Genomic DNA, 18,093 nt, shown 5'->3' with positions numbered 1-18,093 from the left:
TCAGCGTGGTGAGGCAGCCACCGTAGCCTCCTCGCTATGGCGACGACGACTGGGAACACTGCAACAATACGTCATGGCTTCCGGCAGTCTGCGGTCCTGGATCTTGTTGTAATAAATATGTTTGATGGGGTTTTCACAAATAGTTCTTGTTCTTGCATGATATTTATCGTTTCCTGATTTCCTTTTACATGCAACCCGGATAAGCAAATCGTGTCAAACAGTGCACGTGAATTTGACATTCCAGGCACAGTTGGCGTGTTATGTAGCTGTCCGTGTTTAACCTGTAAGTCTGGTGACGTCAAAGCACAACGTTTAATTAGGGAAATCCCTGCCAGTTTGCAAAAGTGATATGAAGTCCAAGTTTATGGACGATTGGCAGAGTCCAGCTTGCCTGTGTGATAAACAGGTTACAATGAGTACGTCCAGCTTGCCTATGTGATAAACAGGTTACAATGAGTTCGTCCAGCTTGCCTGTGTGATAAACAGGTTACAATGAGTTCGTCCAGCTTGCCTCTGTGATAAACAGGTTACAATGAGTTCGTCCAGCTTGCCTGTGAGATAAACAGGTTACAGTGAGTACGTCCAGCTTGCCTGTGTGATAAACACTTACAATGAGTTCGTCCAGCTTGCCTGTGCAATAAACAGGTTACAATGAGTTCGTCCAGCTTGCCTGTGTGATAAACAGGTTACAATGAGCTCGTCCAGCTTGCCTGAGATAAACAGGTTACACTGAGTTCGTCCAGCTTGCCTGTGAGATAAACAGGTTACAATGAGCTCGTCCAGCTTGCCTGAGATAAACAGGTTACAATGAGCTCGTCCACCTTGCCTGTGAGATAAACAGGTTAGAATGGGCTCGTCCAGCTTGCCTGTGAGACAAACATGTTACAATGAGCTCGTCCAGCTTGCCTGTGAGATAAACAGGTTACAATGAGCTCGTCCAGCTTGTCCGAGTGACATTGACACATTGTTTACATTGACCTCTTTCGACTTGTTTATGTAAAAAACAGACATACATTGACCTCCTTCAACATGTCTATGCAATAAATAGAGTTTACATTGATCTCTTTCAACTTGTCTATGTAATAAACAGAGTTTACATTGACTTCTGTCGGCACACCAGAGTGATAAACATACTTTCATTGACCTCTTTAAACTTGTCTATGTAATAAACAGAGTTTACATTGACCTCCTTCAACTTGTCTATGTAATAAACATACATACATGACCTCTTTCATCATACCAGTGATAAACAGACAAACATTGACCTCTTTCAACTTGTCTATGAGATAAACAGACATACATTGACCTCCTTCAACTTGTCTATGTAATAAACAGACATACATTGACCTCCTTCAACTTGTCTATGTAATAAACAGACTTACATTGACCTCTTTCAGCATACCAGAGTGATAAACAGAGTTTACATTGACTTCTGTCGGCACACCAGAGTGATAAACAGACATACATTGACCTCTTTCAACTTGTCTATGTAATAAACAGACTTACATTGACCTCTTTCAGCATACCAGAGTGATAAACAGAGTTTACATTGACTTCTGTCGGCACACCAGAGTGATAAACAGACATACATTGACCTCTTTCAACTTGTCTATGTAATAAACGGAGTTTACATTGGCCTCTTTAAACCTGCCCGAGACATCTACTAAAATAAAGTCGGGAGACTGTGACATTTACTAAAATAAGTCTTGAGACTGTGACATCTACTAAGATAAGTCGGGAGACTTTGACATCTGCTAAAAAAAAGTCGGGAGACTGTGACAAATACTAAAATAAGTCGGGAGTACTGTGACATCTACTAAAATTAAGTTTTAAAATAGCATTTGTTTTCTCCGCCCATTGATTTCTTCTGCACAAGCAGGAATTATGAGAAGCACTATGTCGTATGAGATAAATTTATGGATACGTGGACTTTCTAATCAAACCTTTCTATGTGGAATATATTTGAGTTCACATTGTCTGCCTGGTAACGTTATCAGAAGTATCACGCATGAGAGTAATTTATTTGAAGCACATAAGCTAATGAAGATGTGACGATTATGTCAACGTGTTAGTATCCGACAAACACCTACAGGATTTGATAGATGCCTTGACTGGGGTATTAGATGCCGCCTCCGTGGTCTAGTGGATAGAGCGTCTGCCCGGAGAGCGGAAGGTCAGGTGTTCGTCATACCAAAAGACGTTTAGATATGGTACTTGTTGTTACCCTACCTGGTGCTCGTCATTAAGGGGCTAAAACAAGGACTATTCGTCTCGGAGTTAGTATACTGTGTCTGAGTGGTGTATTCATGCTCATCGCGATGACAGTGCATTAATCTTAAACGCGACGTTAAACCCCATTTCACCTCAACTCTACCATAGAATCCTACGCGATCAAGTTGGGGACTACTTTTCATTTGTTCCACTCCATTGTTTTGCTCCATTTGATCTCCATCTTCTCTCTATGTCTTACTTTCCCTCAAGCTCCAGGAATAATATGTTGGAAAAGGAAGGAATTCAAATTTCTTAATAACTGTTCAGTGTCATTTGAAATTAGAGTTCCCGAACATCCACGGATCGATATATGTGTGAAACGATAACCAACTGGCGACTGTCAAACCTTTTCACACTTGGGAATATAGACTGTTTAGTTTGTTTGTTTGTTTGTTTGTTTGTTGTTTAACACAGCACTCAGCAATATTCCAGTATGATGGCGGTCTGTAAATGATCGAGTCTGGACCAGACAATCCAGTGATTGACATCATGAGCATCGATCTACGCCATTGGGATACGATGACATGCATCGACCGAGTGAACGAGCCCGACCACCCGATCCTGTTATTGGCCTCCTACGACAAGCATAGTTGCCTTTTACGGCGAGCATGGGTTGCTGAAGACCTACTGTTTAGTATACCAAGAATTTAACCCAACAAGGTATGCGACAAAAAAATCTTTTTTTCGGTCGTTTAAAACGATTGTGTTGTCTGTGTTGAGGAAGCAGAAGGTGTGATCGATGAAATCCTTGTGAAACGTCAAGTCATTCACAGCAGATGTGACCGTTCTTTCGCCAGGCCTACATTTGAGTAAATGTGTCGATTGCCGCACAGATGAAACACGTTAACACCGTTGTGTTCCCTGCTTTCACAGACCGACCTCAATATCCGAACGTGTTTCCTGGGGTCGAGCCCGCTTGTCTACGACAACAAGGTGTGGGTCACGTGACGCTCTCAGACGGCGGCCGCCATCTTGAAATGTGTCTGTAGTGGGGTTGAACGTGGCCGCCAGATGGCGCAGGGCATGTAGATATGCTGAGTAATGTCGCACGCCACATGAGCGTCACGCGGGCTATGTCCCAACTATGTTGTCAATTCATTTGAAATGACGTCATTTCGATAAGAATGCCATTTCCTTGTAGAGCAACGCTGGAACCTGGCATCAGTCGATTATCTCCAGCAGAAACCCAGTTGCGAATGTAAGCATACTGCTTCTATACTTCTTAGGTTAGTGTATATGAGCCGTTTACGCAGTAGTGTGTGTCACTGACCACGTCTATAGTTTAATACATTGATAGAGTCAATGGCTTTGACTGACTAAAAAAGTCCAGTTTTCATCTTCCCGAGGCAAGGGCGTTAACTGACTATAAAAGTCCAGTTTCCACCCTTGCCGAACTAGGCTGGAATTGCGGAGTTACATTTTGACTGGACTAATGAGTCTATGCATAGTCAAATCAAAATCGCATAACGAACTAGACATCCGGTTCGTAAACAAAAAGGATTTCAACGTGCAGATTTCGGTTGACTGCAGGATTAGGCATCGACAGATTGCAAATCTTTTCAAGTTTTTAATTTAGGCGCTCAAGTGATTTTATCGCGGGGTAAGACACGTTTCATTACAATATATATGTTGACTATCAATTAGATCGTCTTGATTGGACGCCGCCATTTGGTTTGAAGCAAATACAAGTGATATGAGAGATGGAATCTGATTGGTCAATAGGCGGGACATAGAAGGGACATAACTCGTAGCAACCACTGGTGGCGCTACGATCGAACATTGTAATTCCATTCAAGTTCGGCAAGAGTTGAGTCAGTTAACGTCCTTGTCTTAGGTCTTTGAAGGTTATTGACCAAGTCTCAAGTTTAATACATTGATAGTGTGTTTGTTTGTAGATTGACCAAGTATCAAGTTTAATACATTGATAGAGTTTCACCGCATTCAGCAATATTCCAGCTCTATGGCGGCGGCCAGTAAATAGTCGAGTCTGGGCCAGACAATCCTGTGCTTGATATTACGAGCAACGATCCAGGTACGGGGTACCTTCACACGCTATCAACCAAGTCTGATTACCAGTTCTACTCAGTCGCCTCTTACGACCAACATATGAACCTGGGGACCTATTCTAACCCGGACCCCCAAAGGGACATTGATAAATTGAGTGAGTGGACTGTATGTTGGTAACATCGCGGAAATTAGTGGCGAATACAGCCCTTTGATGTCTTGTCCCATACAGCCCCTCTGACGTCTTGTCCCATACAGCCCCTCTGACGTCTTGTCCCATACAGCCCCTCTGACGTCTTGTCCCATACAGCCCTCTGATGTCTTGTCTCATACAGCCCCTCTGACGTCTTGTCCCATTCAGCCCTCAGAAGTCTTGTCCCATACAGCCCTCTGACGTCTTGTCCCATACAACCCTCGGACGTCTTGTCTCATACAGCCCTTTGATGTCTTGTCCCATACAGCCCCTCGGACGTCTTGTCCCATACAGCCCCTCTGACGTCTTGTCCCATTCAGCCCTCTGACGTCTTGTTCCACACAGCCCCTCTACCGTTGTCCCATACAGCCCCTCTGACGTCTTTAACAGCCCCTTTAATGTCTTGTCCCATACAGCCCCTCTGACGTCTTGTCTCATACAGCCCTCGGACGTCTTGTCCCATACAGCCCTCTGACGTCTTGTCTCATACAGCCCCTCTTACGTCTTGTCCCATACAGCCCCTCGGACGTCTTGTCCCATACAGCCCCTCTACCGTTGTCCCATACAGCCCCTTTAATGTCTTGTCTCATACAGCCCCTCTGACGTCTTGTCTCATACCGCCATCTGACGTCTTGTCCCAAATACAGTTCCTCCAACGCCTTGTCCCATATACAGCTCCTCCAACGTCTTGTCCCATATACAGCTCCTCAAACGCCTTGTCCAATATACAGCTCCTCCAACGCCCAGTCCCGTACAGATCCTTTAACTGTCTTTACAGTCTGTCTAATGTTTTGGAGAATACTTACGTTGCGGTTTTCCCAATTAACAGGATGACTTTGTGGCGTCAAGACATTGTCTAATCGCTTTCTGCAATGCACCTCTTTAGGGGAACCGGTTGAAACATGTGGTTTTGTAAACTCCAGCATTTCTTAAATGTGATTTTAACCAAAACATCTAAGCGCACCGCCGTCCTGGATAGCTTTCATTTCAGTCGGAGGGGTCAAAGTTCCTCTTATTGAGACGGGAATGTGAGGCACGTGATTCCGGGGCCTTGACATAGATCTGATACATGACGTCAACATCAGCCCCTCTTCTGATACATGGCGTTAACATCAGCTCTTCTTCTGATACAAACCGTTAACATCAGACCCTTTTCTGATACATGGTGTTAACATCAGCCCTTCTTCGGATACATGGCGTTAACATCAGACCCTCTTCTGATACAAACCGTAAACATCAAACCCTCTTCTGATACATGGAGTTAACATCAGCCCCTCTTCTGATACATGGCGTTAACATCAGCCCCTCTTCTGATACAAACCGTTAACATCAGACCCTCTTCTGATACATGGCGTTAACATCATACCCTCATCTGATACATGGCGTTAACATCAACCCCTACCCGGATAAATGACGTTAACTTCAGCCCCTCTTTTGATACATGGCGTTAACATCAGACCCTCATCTGATACATGGCGTTAACATCAGACCCTCATCTGATACACGGTGTTAACATCATCCCCTATCCGGATAAATGACGTTAACATCAGACCCTCTTTTGATACAAACCGTTCACATCAGCCCTTCTTCTGATACATGGTGTTTACATCAGCCCCTCTTCTGATACAAACCGTTAACATCAGCCCCTCTTCTGACACATAACATTCACATCAGCCCCTCTTCTGACACATGGCGTTAACATCAGCCCTTCTTCTGATACATGGCGTTAACATCAGCCCCTCTTCTGATACAAACCGTTAACATCAAACCCTCTTCTGATACATGGTGTTAACATCAGCCCCTCTTCGGATACATGGGGTTAACTCCAGCCTTTCTTCTGATACATGGCGTTAACATCAGCCCCTCTTCTGATACATGGCGTTAACATCAGCCCTTCTTCTGATACATGGCGTTAACATCAGCCCCTCTTCTGATACATGGCGTTAACATCAGCCCTTCTTCTGATACAAACCGTTAACATCAGCCCCTCTTCTGATACATGGCGTTAACATCAGACCCTCATCTGATACAAACCGTTAACATCAGACCCTCATCTGATACATGGTGTTAACATCATCCCCTATCCGGATAAATGACGTTAACATCAGACCCTCTTTTGATACAAACCGTTCACATCAGCCCTTCTTCTGATACATGGTGTTTACATCAGCCCCTCTTCTGATACAAACCGTTAACATCAGCCCCTCTTCTGACACATAACATTCACATCAGCCCCTCTTCTGACACATGGCGTTAACATCAGACCCTCATCTGACACATGGTGTTAACATCATCCCCTATCCGGATAAATGACGTTAACATCAGACCCTCTTTTGATACAAACCGTTCACATCAGCCCTTCTTCTGATACATGGTGTTTACATCAGCCCCTCTTCTGATACAAACCGTTAACATCAGCCCCTCTTCTGACACATGAAGCACTGTAAGAAGAAGTCATGAACCATATGAACGGTATCACTATTAATGTTTCGGAATTTTACGAACGCTTCTCTCGGCCATACAGATCTTCTTGGCGAACTAAAAATAGTGTGTGTGATTAAAGGGTAAATAATGTTTTTACGGCACCATTGTCATTCCTAGAAATATAACACACGTTGCACAGTTTTCCCCTGGGTTTCAATAGCAGATTCCAATTTCGTTAAATTGTTGCAACTTTTAGTGCAAACGTACTGGCGTTACTTCCGGTTTCAACCACTTCCTGAAAATGTCTTCTTTGACACGACAAAAGCCTTCGAACCTTGACAAGAATCTCGGGAAAGGAAAACCCGAGGTTTGCATACTTGGACCCGCATACTTTTCACGAAATGGCTAATGCACGTCGTAGTCACTTGTTTGTTAACCAGAAATAGAAACTGTTTATGTCTGCTACAAGAAACGCCCTCAGTTTTCGTGCACGTTGATAATGTCAGCAAGGCAAATTTATGATTTATGTTGAGTGAATTATTTGTTACACATCTAATGACTTCCACAATACGTTTAGACTTAGGGAGCCGTTAGAATGGTGTCCATTTAGCTAATCTATAGTAATTCAAAAAAACCTAAGGCACATCACATTCCAGTATCACCCATGCAATACATGAACGGAGTCAATAGGCTAGTGTCGTGATGAAAGTGTTGACTGAAGCCATGAGACGTGCACATGGACTGCACATAACATAACACTGCACTACTGAAGTGAGCCCCGGAATTACTTTGGATCATGAATATTAATAGGTTTATGTGTTGATTTAGTTGTTTGATTTGCATGATAATGGATCCATGTAACGTGGGCATGATGGTGACAGGAGGATACCAAATGTTTGTTTTTCTGTGAACTTGTGGAATTAATAGCTTTCAACTGCTGCCTAAATAAGACAGCTTGTATGATGTACTGAAATAGACTTTTGTATGTATACTTTGACAGCCATTGTATCCAGAGAAGCCTGGAGTGAGTTAGTCCGTCTCTCCCTGAGTCACAGTCCCTATCCCGCAGTCACCTGTCATGCACCATCACTGTCCCCATATCATACAACAAGGACCCTGAAACACTGTTGCTTGTTCAGTACAACATTATCAAAATTGATACTGATGCAGATATTACTTTTTTGGCAGTACCCTCTCATCTTAATTTACATATGTGTTTTAGATCATGGTTTTAAACTGCTCCATTTAAATATAAGTATGATCAATCAATCCATGACAATAATTTGGAATTACCATGGATATGTAAATTATGTCATCAACTAAATATTATTTGATAGATTAAAATGAAAATTCAATCACATTTCATACAAATTCTCAATTCTCTAGCAATGTTCCAATGTATGACAACTTTAATCATAAGTCTATGAGAGCTGCATCTAAATTGTGCTAAGGCTGTTCTAACTCTTTTAGAATTTATATCAAGGAAATAGTATTCTATGACATATTTGTCATAAAAAGCTTGTCATAATAACATTTTTCTGTACATAAAACTTGCAATGACCATTTTTGTAAATATAGATCCTTAGGTCTTTGGCATACAGATAATAACGACAAATCTGGATTGTTGTGTACTCAATGTTTATGCCAACATACATACAGCTGCATTCAATATGATTAAAGAAAGAATGCATGGTTGTAATGGCCCATCATGGTCTGTATGTGGAGTCTGGTAGTAATGTCTTCCTTGGTCAATTGGCAGTCATACATGTTGCCTTAATTAACGTTATTTGACTTTCATGCTGTGATCTCAACTTAATCTGCATTATTGCTATGTGCAGCTATGTCTTCTGCCACCTGTAAATTTACAAAGCTGCAAGACATAACAATTTAGCATGTTTTACCCCTTCTGTGTGGCCCTTCCTGTTGTGGTAGTACAACAAAATGTTTATTTTCATTGCTTCCTTTTCACTGATTGCTTCCCCTTATTGCTTCTGTACTCACCCTCAAGACCCATCAACTCACCATCATAAACGTTTGTGTCATTGACACCTTGTTGGTCAACAGTGAATCTTAAAGCTTGTTTGATATTTCAGACACTGAGTTCTTGTGCAGATATGGATATATTCCAGCATGCAATCAAGAGCTAGTTTAGCTATTTACACATAGACAGTTACTATGTAAGGGGTTTTTACCAGACACATTTATTCCTATGACCTGACAGATTGGAAAAGATGACAATAATTCCCATAAGGGTCCTGAGTGATGCAAAAAGATATAGCTGTTTGAAATATGAAAAGTATTCAAATTGTACTTTTGCATGTAACCATGCATAACTGACATTTCTTTTGTGGTTAGAAAAACACTCAAACCGTTCAAATATGATCATGGGTTTGAATCCCAGATTCGCGTGATTATGTATTTGGTTTGTCAGCACCATACCCATGCTCATGGATTCCGCCTAAGTGGTCAACTTATAAAATCTGCATCACTTCAGGCTTTCCTCCCACATTTAGATGAAACACCATAACAGAACTGGAATACTGCTTAAAATATGGTAAAGCCAAACTCACTGAATCAATCGTACATGAATCTTGTGTCAGTTAAATTCTCTATCTGGCCAGTTCAATACATGTAAAAGGTAGGTTTGATTGAATTACACTAGGTTGATGTGTTATTCCTAGACGTGTACTTTCCTTTGCCTTCCTAAGACAACCCTCCAACAAATGTTTCATTTGTCTTCTCCTACAGAGCTTGAGATAAGCTGCATATTTGTATAAAATACGCTTTAAGTAAGCTGAAATACACTGACAAATCAAATCCTAGTGTAACAAATATGCAACAAAAACTATAAATATGCTATTGACATAAAACTAATGTATATATTACAACTATTAGATAAAACGATTGCGTATATTACAACTGTTAGAGACCTGTGAAGATCTGGGGTAGAATAGGTTTTCAGCAACACATGCTTGCCATAAACATGATAAAAGGCTTGTCCCGAGAGGCTACTTATGGGATCGGGTGGTGGGGTTTGCTGACCTGGTTGTTGCATGTCATCGTATCCCAATTGCGTGGATTGGTGCTCATGATGTCACTCACTGGATTGTCTTCATTTCCCTCAACCAGTTTGATCGCTATGCTCCTAGGTCTAACGTATCAATCAGAATGCGAGTTAAAACCACCCTCAATGTGGGGTTGGTGGTATTAACAACATAGCAACCAGTACCATTAATTACGATAGAGTTTGCAAGAAACTGAAAGTTGAAAAACTGACTGTCAGTCAAAAGAAAGCCCTCCAAAAATTTTTGGTTGGCAAGGATGTGTTCATGTCCATAAAAACGGGGCGGTGCTTTGGTTTCTACGCAATAGGACTTACTTCCGTAACACATTTTCTTGCCTTATCTTGACGTTAGATTGGTTGGTAAAAAGTTATGGATGGGTCCTGGGGTTAGTGTAGGTTTTATACAGTGATACAGAGGATGGAAACAGGTGGGTATATAAACTTGAATACCCTCTAAACATTGAGGATTCCCAATGAAAATCCAACCCCAGGTAAAATATCCTAATAACCAACAACTTATCTGGAGCTCTGTCCTGTTCCCTTTGATGCATTGCTTGTCACGCCAAAGACTTGGGTTCAAATCCCTCATAGGAACAATGTATGACGCCCAATTTTACACTCATCCTATCTCACACTTTGCATTTCTTATTCTTCTTTCGAACATGCTTATACAAAGCTTTCCAGTTTCTAAAAAGCAATCCATCATAAACAAGATGGGATCCACCAAGTCGATGTTCATTGTTCTCATTTCTATGGATAAAAGTGGTATTTTGAATCAATAAAACCCAAACCCAGCTGCTATGTTTTCATGGAGATATGTGCAGAGCAGGGTGGATGTAGCCACTGTATGGCGGATGTTGATTGATGGATGGGTGGACATTACCGTTCAGACCCTCCAGGCTCTTTACCATGTGTCTGTATTATACTGTTTTAGAATATTTATAGTTTCAGATCTATACTGACATATATACTGATATGTATATTTCTGTTGAAAATGTTTTTATTTGTATGTTTTATGCATTTGTATATCTGTTTCAGGTGAATATCGCAACCTTTGCACTGCTGTTCTCTGAGATCGTCCAGTATTGTCAGAACAGAGTCTACACTGTGCCTGAGCTCCAGAACAAGTGAGTATATAGCAGGAGCTGGGATGGACCAGTTTAGTGGGAGGTGGACCAGTAGAGAGGGAGGTGGACCATTGGAGTGGGAGGTGGGCCATTGGAGAGGGAGGAGGACCAGTAGAGTGGGAGGAGGACAAGTAGAGTAGGGGCGGATCAGTAGAGCAGGGGGTGGTTCAGTAGAAGGGGAAGTGGACCAGTAGAGAGGGACCAATGGAGGGGGAAGTGGAGTGGGAGGTGGACTATTGGAGTGGGAGGTGGGCCATTGGAGAGGGAGGAGGACCAGTAGAGTGGGAGGAGGACAAGTAGAGTAGGGGCGGATCAGTAGAGCAGGGGGTGGTTCAGTAGAAGGGGAAGTGGACCAGTAGAGCAGGATCAGTAGAGCAGGAGGTGGACCAGTAGCGTGGGAGGTGGACCAGTGGAGTGAAAGGTGGACCATTGGAGAGGGAGATGGACCAGTGGAGGGGGAGGTGGACCAGTAGCGTGGGAGGTGGACCAGTGGAGTGAAAGGTGGACCATTGGAGTGAAAGGTGGACCATTGGAGAGGGAGGTGGACCAGTGAAGGGGGAGGTGGACCAGTAGAGCGGGAGGTGGACCAGTGGAGTGAGAGATGGACCAGTAGATTGAGAGGTGGACCAGTAGAGGGGGAGGTAGACCAGTAGTGTGGGAGGTGGACCAGTAGAGTGGGAGGTGGACCGGTAGAGTGGAAGGTGGACCGGTAGAGTGGAAGTGGACCAGTAGAGTGGGAGGAGGACAAGTAGAGTAGGGGCGGATCAGTAGAGCAGGGGGTGGTTCAGTAGAAGGGGAAGTGGACCAGTAGAGAGGGACCAATGGAGGGGGAAGTGGAGTGGGAGGTGGGCCATTGGAGAGGGAGGAGGACCAGTAGAGTGGGAGGAGGACAAGTAGAGTAGGGGCGGATCAGTAGAGCAGGGGGTGGTTCAGTAGAAGGGGAAGTGGACCAGTAGAGCAGGATCAGTAGAGCAGGAGGTGGACCAGTAGCGTGGGAGGTGGACCAGTGGAGTGAAAGGTGGACCATTGGAGAGGGAGATGGACCAGTGGAGGGGGAGGTGGACCAGTAGCGTGGGAGGTGGACCAGTGGAGTGAAAGGTGGACCATTGGAGTGAAAGGTGGACCATTGGAGAGGGAGGTGGACCAGTGAAGGGGGAGGTGGACCAGTAGAGCGGGAGGTGGACCAGTGGAGTGAGAGATGGACCAGTAGATTGAGAGGTGGACCAGTAGAGGGGGAGGTAGACCAGTAGTGTGGGAGGTGGACCAGTAGAGTGGGAGGTGGACCGGTAGAGTGGAAGGTGGACCGGTAGAGTGGAAGTGGACCAGTAGAGTGGGAGGTGGACCAGTAGAGTGGGAGGTGGACCAGTGGAGGGGGAGGTGGACCAGTAGAGCGAGAGGTGGACCAGTAGAGCGGGAGGTGGACCAGTAGAGCGAGAGGTGGACCAGTAGAGTGGGAGGTGGACCAGTAGAGTGAGAGGTGGACCAGTAGAATGGGAGGTGGACCAGTAGAGTGGGAGGTGGACCAGTAGTGTGGGAGGTGGACCAGTAGAGTGGGAGGTGGACCAGTAGAATCGGAGGTGGACCAGTAGAGTGAGAGGTGGACCAGTAGAGTGGGAGGTGGACCAGTAGAATGGGAGGTGGACCAGTAGTGTGGGAGGTGGACCGGTAGAGTGGGAGGTGGACCGGTAGAGTGGGAGGTGGACCGGTAGAGTGGGAGGTGGACCAGTAGAGTGGGAAGCGGAGGACTATGATCTATTTCTTGTTTCCTCCTCCACAGACTTGCAGAGTTAGGCCAGCATGTTGGATCCCATCTGCTTGACGTCCTCTTTCTCCGTGAGAAAGGATTCAAGCGCGAAATCAAGCTGCTGCAGATGCTCATCTTCATCAAGTCCAATGTCTGGAAGGTCAGTCCAGCTCACCAGTCAGTTGTTCTTGTCCACCAGTTTGCTAGGGTCTAGGTCTCACCTTCAACTCTTGTTTGCAAATGCCTTCTGTGTGAACTGCTGCCATCACTTGTATCCCGTATATAACAGGATCTTGCGTTCAGCCGGCCGACAAACACGATTTCCTTCAATGTGTTGTGGTTAGATGTGATGAGGTGGCATATCCAGCTGCAAAATGTACAACCATGCCGAGACTTTGGCAGTTCACAGAATGTGAAACTTGTGCTGGGATCCTATAACTGTACCTTGAGTATATCTGTGTTTGTGTGAATCATGTAACTGTCTAGATATGATTGTATCTGTTTTGTTACTGCAATATGGATAACATATGGCAGATGCCATGTTCAGTTTTACCTGTCTCAAACTCTGTTATTTGCCATGGAGAAAGCATGGTGATATTACCTTTATATGCTGCTATGTGATAACTTAGAAATGTAGCTCTTTCTGGTGGCTATGTTAAATGCAGTGAACTGATTCTACAGACTGGACATATGTCCCACTGTCAGCATCTGGACCTTCCACTATGGCTCTTCAGTTCCTATCAATAATCTGTATCTTTACTTGTTACAGACGTTATTTGGAAAGGAGGCTGACAAACTGGAGCATGCCAACGATGACGAGAGAACATGTATCCTTCTTCTGTGTTGGCGCAGGGTTGTCAGGTTTTAGTCAGGGATGGAAACAATAAGATTATACCACAAAACCAGAACTTTATAATCTGAAAGGAATTTCCACAAGGTTAAATATGAAGATTTATTACCTACGAGGGCAAATATATTGGGGTTAATAAAAATCATGTCATGAGAAAACAGTGTATTGTTTCTGTCATCTGGACGGCATTGTTGACGTCATTCGACAAATTGTGGTTCCACTGATGTTGCTGTCCTTATAGGTAAACACTCAAATAGCCACTGTTAAAAATAGAACATTATATTTGTGTTCATGTCATACTATGTTTACGACACTCGTGCCGTAAACATAGTATGTCATTAAGACTTATAGAGTATCCTCTATTCAATGGTTATTGGTTTCTCCTTAATCACATTGTTAATCCGATCTCAACTCCTTCCTTAATCCTCTGACAGATTATATAATAGAAAAGGAGTCTATGGTGAACAAGTTCATATCGGTACCTAAAGATAAAGGTAACTTAGACACACACTTGGGATGAGCAGTTCATATGCTTATAGTCTTTGGGTAACCGTGGATCTGACTGTGACTTTGTGAGGTTGAGAAGGGCATGTGTTGAGAATCAGTGTGTGATGGTGTGTTGTCCAGGTATCCATGGATCTGACTGTGAGGTTGAGAGGGGATGTGTTGACAATCAGTGTGTGATGGTGTGTTGTCCAGGTATCCATGGATCTGACTGTGAGGTTGAGAGGGGATGTGTTGACAATCAGTGTGTGATGGTGTGTTGTCCAGGTATCCATGGATCTGACTGTGAGGTTGAGAGGGAATGTGTTGACAATCAGTGTGTGATGGTGTGTTGTCCAGGTATCCATGGATCTGACTGTGAGGTTGAGAGGGGATGTGTTGACAATCAGTGTGTGATGGTGTGTTGTCCAGGTATCCGTGGATCTGACTGTGACTTTGTGAGGTTGAGAGGGAATGTGTTGACAATCAGTGTGTGATGGTGTGTTGTCCAGGTATCCATGGATCTGACTGTGAGGTTGAGAGGGGATGTGTTGAGAATCAGTGTGTGATGGTGTGTTGTCCAGGTATCCGTGGATCTGACTGTGACTTTGTGAGGTTGAGAGGGGATGTGTTGAGAATCAGTGTGTGATGGTGTGTTGTCCAGGTATCCATGGATCAGACTGTGACTTTGTGAGGTTGAGAGGGGATGTGTTGACAATCAGTGTGTGATGTTGTGTTGTCCAGGTATCCGTGGATCTGACTGTGACTTTGTGAGGTTGAGAGGGGATGTGTTGAGAATCAGTGTGTGATGTTGTGTTGTCCAGGTATCCGTGGATCTGACTGTGACTTTGTGAGGTTGAGAGGGGATGTGTTGACAATCAGTGTGTGATGTTGTGTTGTCCAGGTATCCGTGGATCAGACTGTGACTTTGTGAGGTTGAGAGGGGATGTGATGACAATCAGTGTGTGATGTTGTGTTGTCCAGGTATCCGTGGATCTGACTGTGACTTTGTGAGGTTGAGAGGGGATGTGTTGAGAATCAGTGTGTGATGTTGTGTTGTCCAGGTATCCATGGATCAGACTGTGACTTTGTGAGGTTGAGAGGGGATGTGATGACAATCAGTGTGTGATGGTGTGTTGTCCAGGTATCTATGGATCTGACTGTGACTTTGTGAGGTTGAGAGGGGATGTGATGACAATCAGTGTGTGATGGTGTGTTGTCCAGATATCCATGGATCTGACTGTGACTTTGTGAGGTTGAGAGGGGATGTGTTGACAATCAGTGTGTGATGGTGTGTTGTCCAGGTATCCATGGATCTGACTGTGACTTTGTGAGGTTGAGAGGGGATGTGTTGACAATCAGTGTGTGATGGTGTGTTGTCCAGGTATTCATGGATCAGACTGTGACTTTGTGAGGTTGAGAGGGGATGTGTTGACAATCAGTGTGTGATGGTGTGTTGTCCAGATATCCATGGATCTGACTGTGACTTTGTGAGGTTGAGAGGGGATGTGTTGACAATCAGTGTGTGATGGTGTGTTATCCAGGTATCCGTGGATCTGACTGTGACTTTGTGTTGCAGGCAACTTGAACTGTGCAGCATTTACAGCTGGGATCCTGGAAGCAGTATTAAATGGGGCAAATTTTGTGAGTGCTTTCTTTTTGCCTTTATGAATGTTATGAATTATCAGGCCTAAAACGTACAGTAATCGTACCTGAGCAGAACTTTTGAGTTTAGGATTGGAAATAATGGACGTTTTGTTTTATTGTTGTTTAAAAAAGGGGGATATTGCAATCACCATGTCCGTCAGCCGGACTCCAGAACTGTTAAATATTTCTTGTTGAAACTTTCTATGCAGATCAGTCTAGTGGTGAACTGGCACCTTTTGATGATTTTGGATTTTGAAAAATACTGAACAGCTTTATCTTTTTCTTCACTGAACTGAAGGTATCAAATTGGCAAAGAAATAAAAGTGGGGTATTAGTAGCCAAACTCCATTTCCGAATTACACCAGAACAGCAGGATATGTCATCTCCTGATGACTGTTTTATATCTGGAATCCGTAGTTACTGACATCTGATCCGGACGTGAAAGCTTGTCAGTTCCAGAATGAGGCTCTCTGTTTCAGCCTGCCAAGGTCACCGTCCACTGGCACAAGGGGACCACCTTCATGATCAAATTTGATGAATCTGTTATTGCCCGGGATAAGCACATCGATGGCAGGTGAAGATCGGGGTGTGGATCAAGGGGACTGCTTTACTCTGTGGCTGTGTGAGAGATACGGATAAATGGAGATGTAACAGTGTGGTAGTTCAACAGATCTGCTCTTACACCATGAAGGAAAAACATTCTGTTGACCAGGGATGAGGGCGTGGAGTCTCGCCAAGCAACCACAGAAACTACCGCTGAAAGTTGGGTACCAGTAATGTTGGTCATCGTGTTTGGCAAATGGATTAATAAATTAAGAAATGTGTTGTTTGGTTGGTTAAAATAAACAGTTCCATGTATAGTTTTTGTGTATGTCACTTTGCTTAGCTGAATAACAATTGATAAATAGGATAAAGCAGCCAGTAGTTGATTGTTCCGACTCAAAATATTTATTGTCTTTTCTAGTATAAACCTAGGAACACACACGGTTCAGTGGCCAGCCAGTCAGGGTGCTTCATTGCACACTTAGAAAGACTGCATAAGAGGCTTCGGCCATCCACAATATGATGATGATGATAAAGTCTCCAATCTCATTAAAGTCAGATCTTAGTTTTCACTACCGCTAAACAAAGATCTGAGGACATACAATTATGGGTCACGTCAGAATGACCTTTCGCGAATTTTGACCGACTAATGAAATGACTGACAAGAAATCGAATTTAGCCAATCAGAAGGCAGCTTTCTCGAGCTTTACGACACTAGTTTCAAATTGGCGACTATGTATTATTGATTAAAAAATTTAAAGCTAATAAGAAGAACATTCTGGAATGGCTTATAGATGGCCTAGATTGTAATGGATATAATCATAAAACCCGTAACTGTCGTTCGGAATACCCCATGTTAAATATTTCGTTGTTGAATGATTAGAAAACACATTCCGACTGTCACTTTCATGATCTGGTAAGCGACGCTCTGATTGGTTAGATGAAAGGTCAGTCTGACGTGACCCGTAATGGGATGTCCTCAGATCTTTGTTTAGCGAGAGCAAGAACTAAGATCTGATTTTAATGAGATTGATAAAGTCTTGGGAGTAGGAAAGTAACGCTGTGTAGTACGGACTTGCTGATATACTATGTATCACCTGCAAGGATAAAATCAGCCACTGTATGCCATACTTTGTGTGTTTACATGTGCACTGATGCTGCATCAACCTGGCTGAATATATACCACAGTCATCTTCCTGCATCTTCGCGAGGCAAGAGAGTTAACTGACTTTAAAAGTCCAGTTTCCACCCTTGCCAAACTATGCTGGAAGATCTGTGCTTGATCGTAGCACCACCAGTGGTTATTTCGAGTTATGTTCCTTCTATGTCCCTCCTGTTGACCAGTCAGATTCCACTTCTCTTATCATTTGCATTTGCTTCTAACAAAATGGCGGCACCCAAACAAAACGATCAATCAAGATCTATATTGTCACAAAACGGGTCTTACCTCACGAAGTATATCAAATCATTTGAGAAACTTGATTAAAAACATGACAAGATTTGGAAAATATATGTCAACGCCCAGTTGGCAGTACACATGCTTTGCAAATCCTGCAGTCAACCGAAATCTGCATATTGAAATCCATGTTGTTTATATCCGGATGTCAATTTTGTTAGGTGATTTTGATAGGACTATGGATAGACTCGTTAGTCCAGCCAAACTATAACTCCATAATCCCAGCCTAGTTTTGCAAGGGTGGTAACTGGACATGTACAGTCAGTTAACTCCATTGCCCAGTCGTC

At 43.5% G+C, this 18,093-nt stretch overlaps 1 protein-coding gene across 1 annotated transcript; it reads left to right on the top strand.

Moving 5' to 3' along the window:
* The first annotated feature begins 7,169 nt into the window (after window positions 1-7,169).
* On the top strand, window positions 7,170-16,814 carry LOC139479844 (trafficking protein particle complex subunit 5-like). Its single transcript, XM_071262741.1, has 7 exons — window positions 7,170-7,259; window positions 10,995-11,083; window positions 12,861-12,987; window positions 13,597-13,654; window positions 14,112-14,171; window positions 15,740-15,804; window positions 16,287-16,814. The coding sequence occupies exons 1-7, from the start codon at window positions 7,194-7,196 to the stop codon at window positions 16,383-16,385; spliced, it is 564 nt and encodes a 187-aa protein (XP_071118842.1). The 5' UTR covers window positions 7,170-7,193; the 3' UTR covers window positions 16,386-16,814.
* The last annotated feature ends 1,279 nt before the right edge of the window (window positions 16,815-18,093 follow it).

The sequence above is a fragment of the Haliotis cracherodii genome, unplaced genomic scaffold (genome assembly GCF_022045235.1).
Source record: "Haliotis cracherodii isolate W230 unplaced genomic scaffold, xgHalCrac1.p SCAF_4, whole genome shotgun sequence".
In the NCBI taxonomy this organism is placed as follows: domain Eukaryota; kingdom Metazoa; phylum Mollusca; class Gastropoda; order Lepetellida; family Haliotidae; genus Haliotis; species Haliotis cracherodii.
This window is presented reverse-complemented; position numbering and strand designations above follow the sequence as displayed.

Coding starts and splice junctions, on each gene's coding strand:
- LOC139479844 (XM_071262741.1), top strand. CDS start 7,194: ATGTCTTCTTTGACACGACAAAAGCCTTCGAACCTTGACAAGAATCTC. Junction 7,260..10,994: donor TCGGGAAAGGAAAACCCGAG/GTTTGCATACTT, acceptor TATCTGTTTCAG/GTGAATATCGCAACCTTTGC. Junction 12,988..13,596: donor TCAAGTCCAATGTCTGGAAG/GTCAGTCCAGCT, acceptor TACTTGTTACAG/ACGTTATTTGGAAAGGAGGC.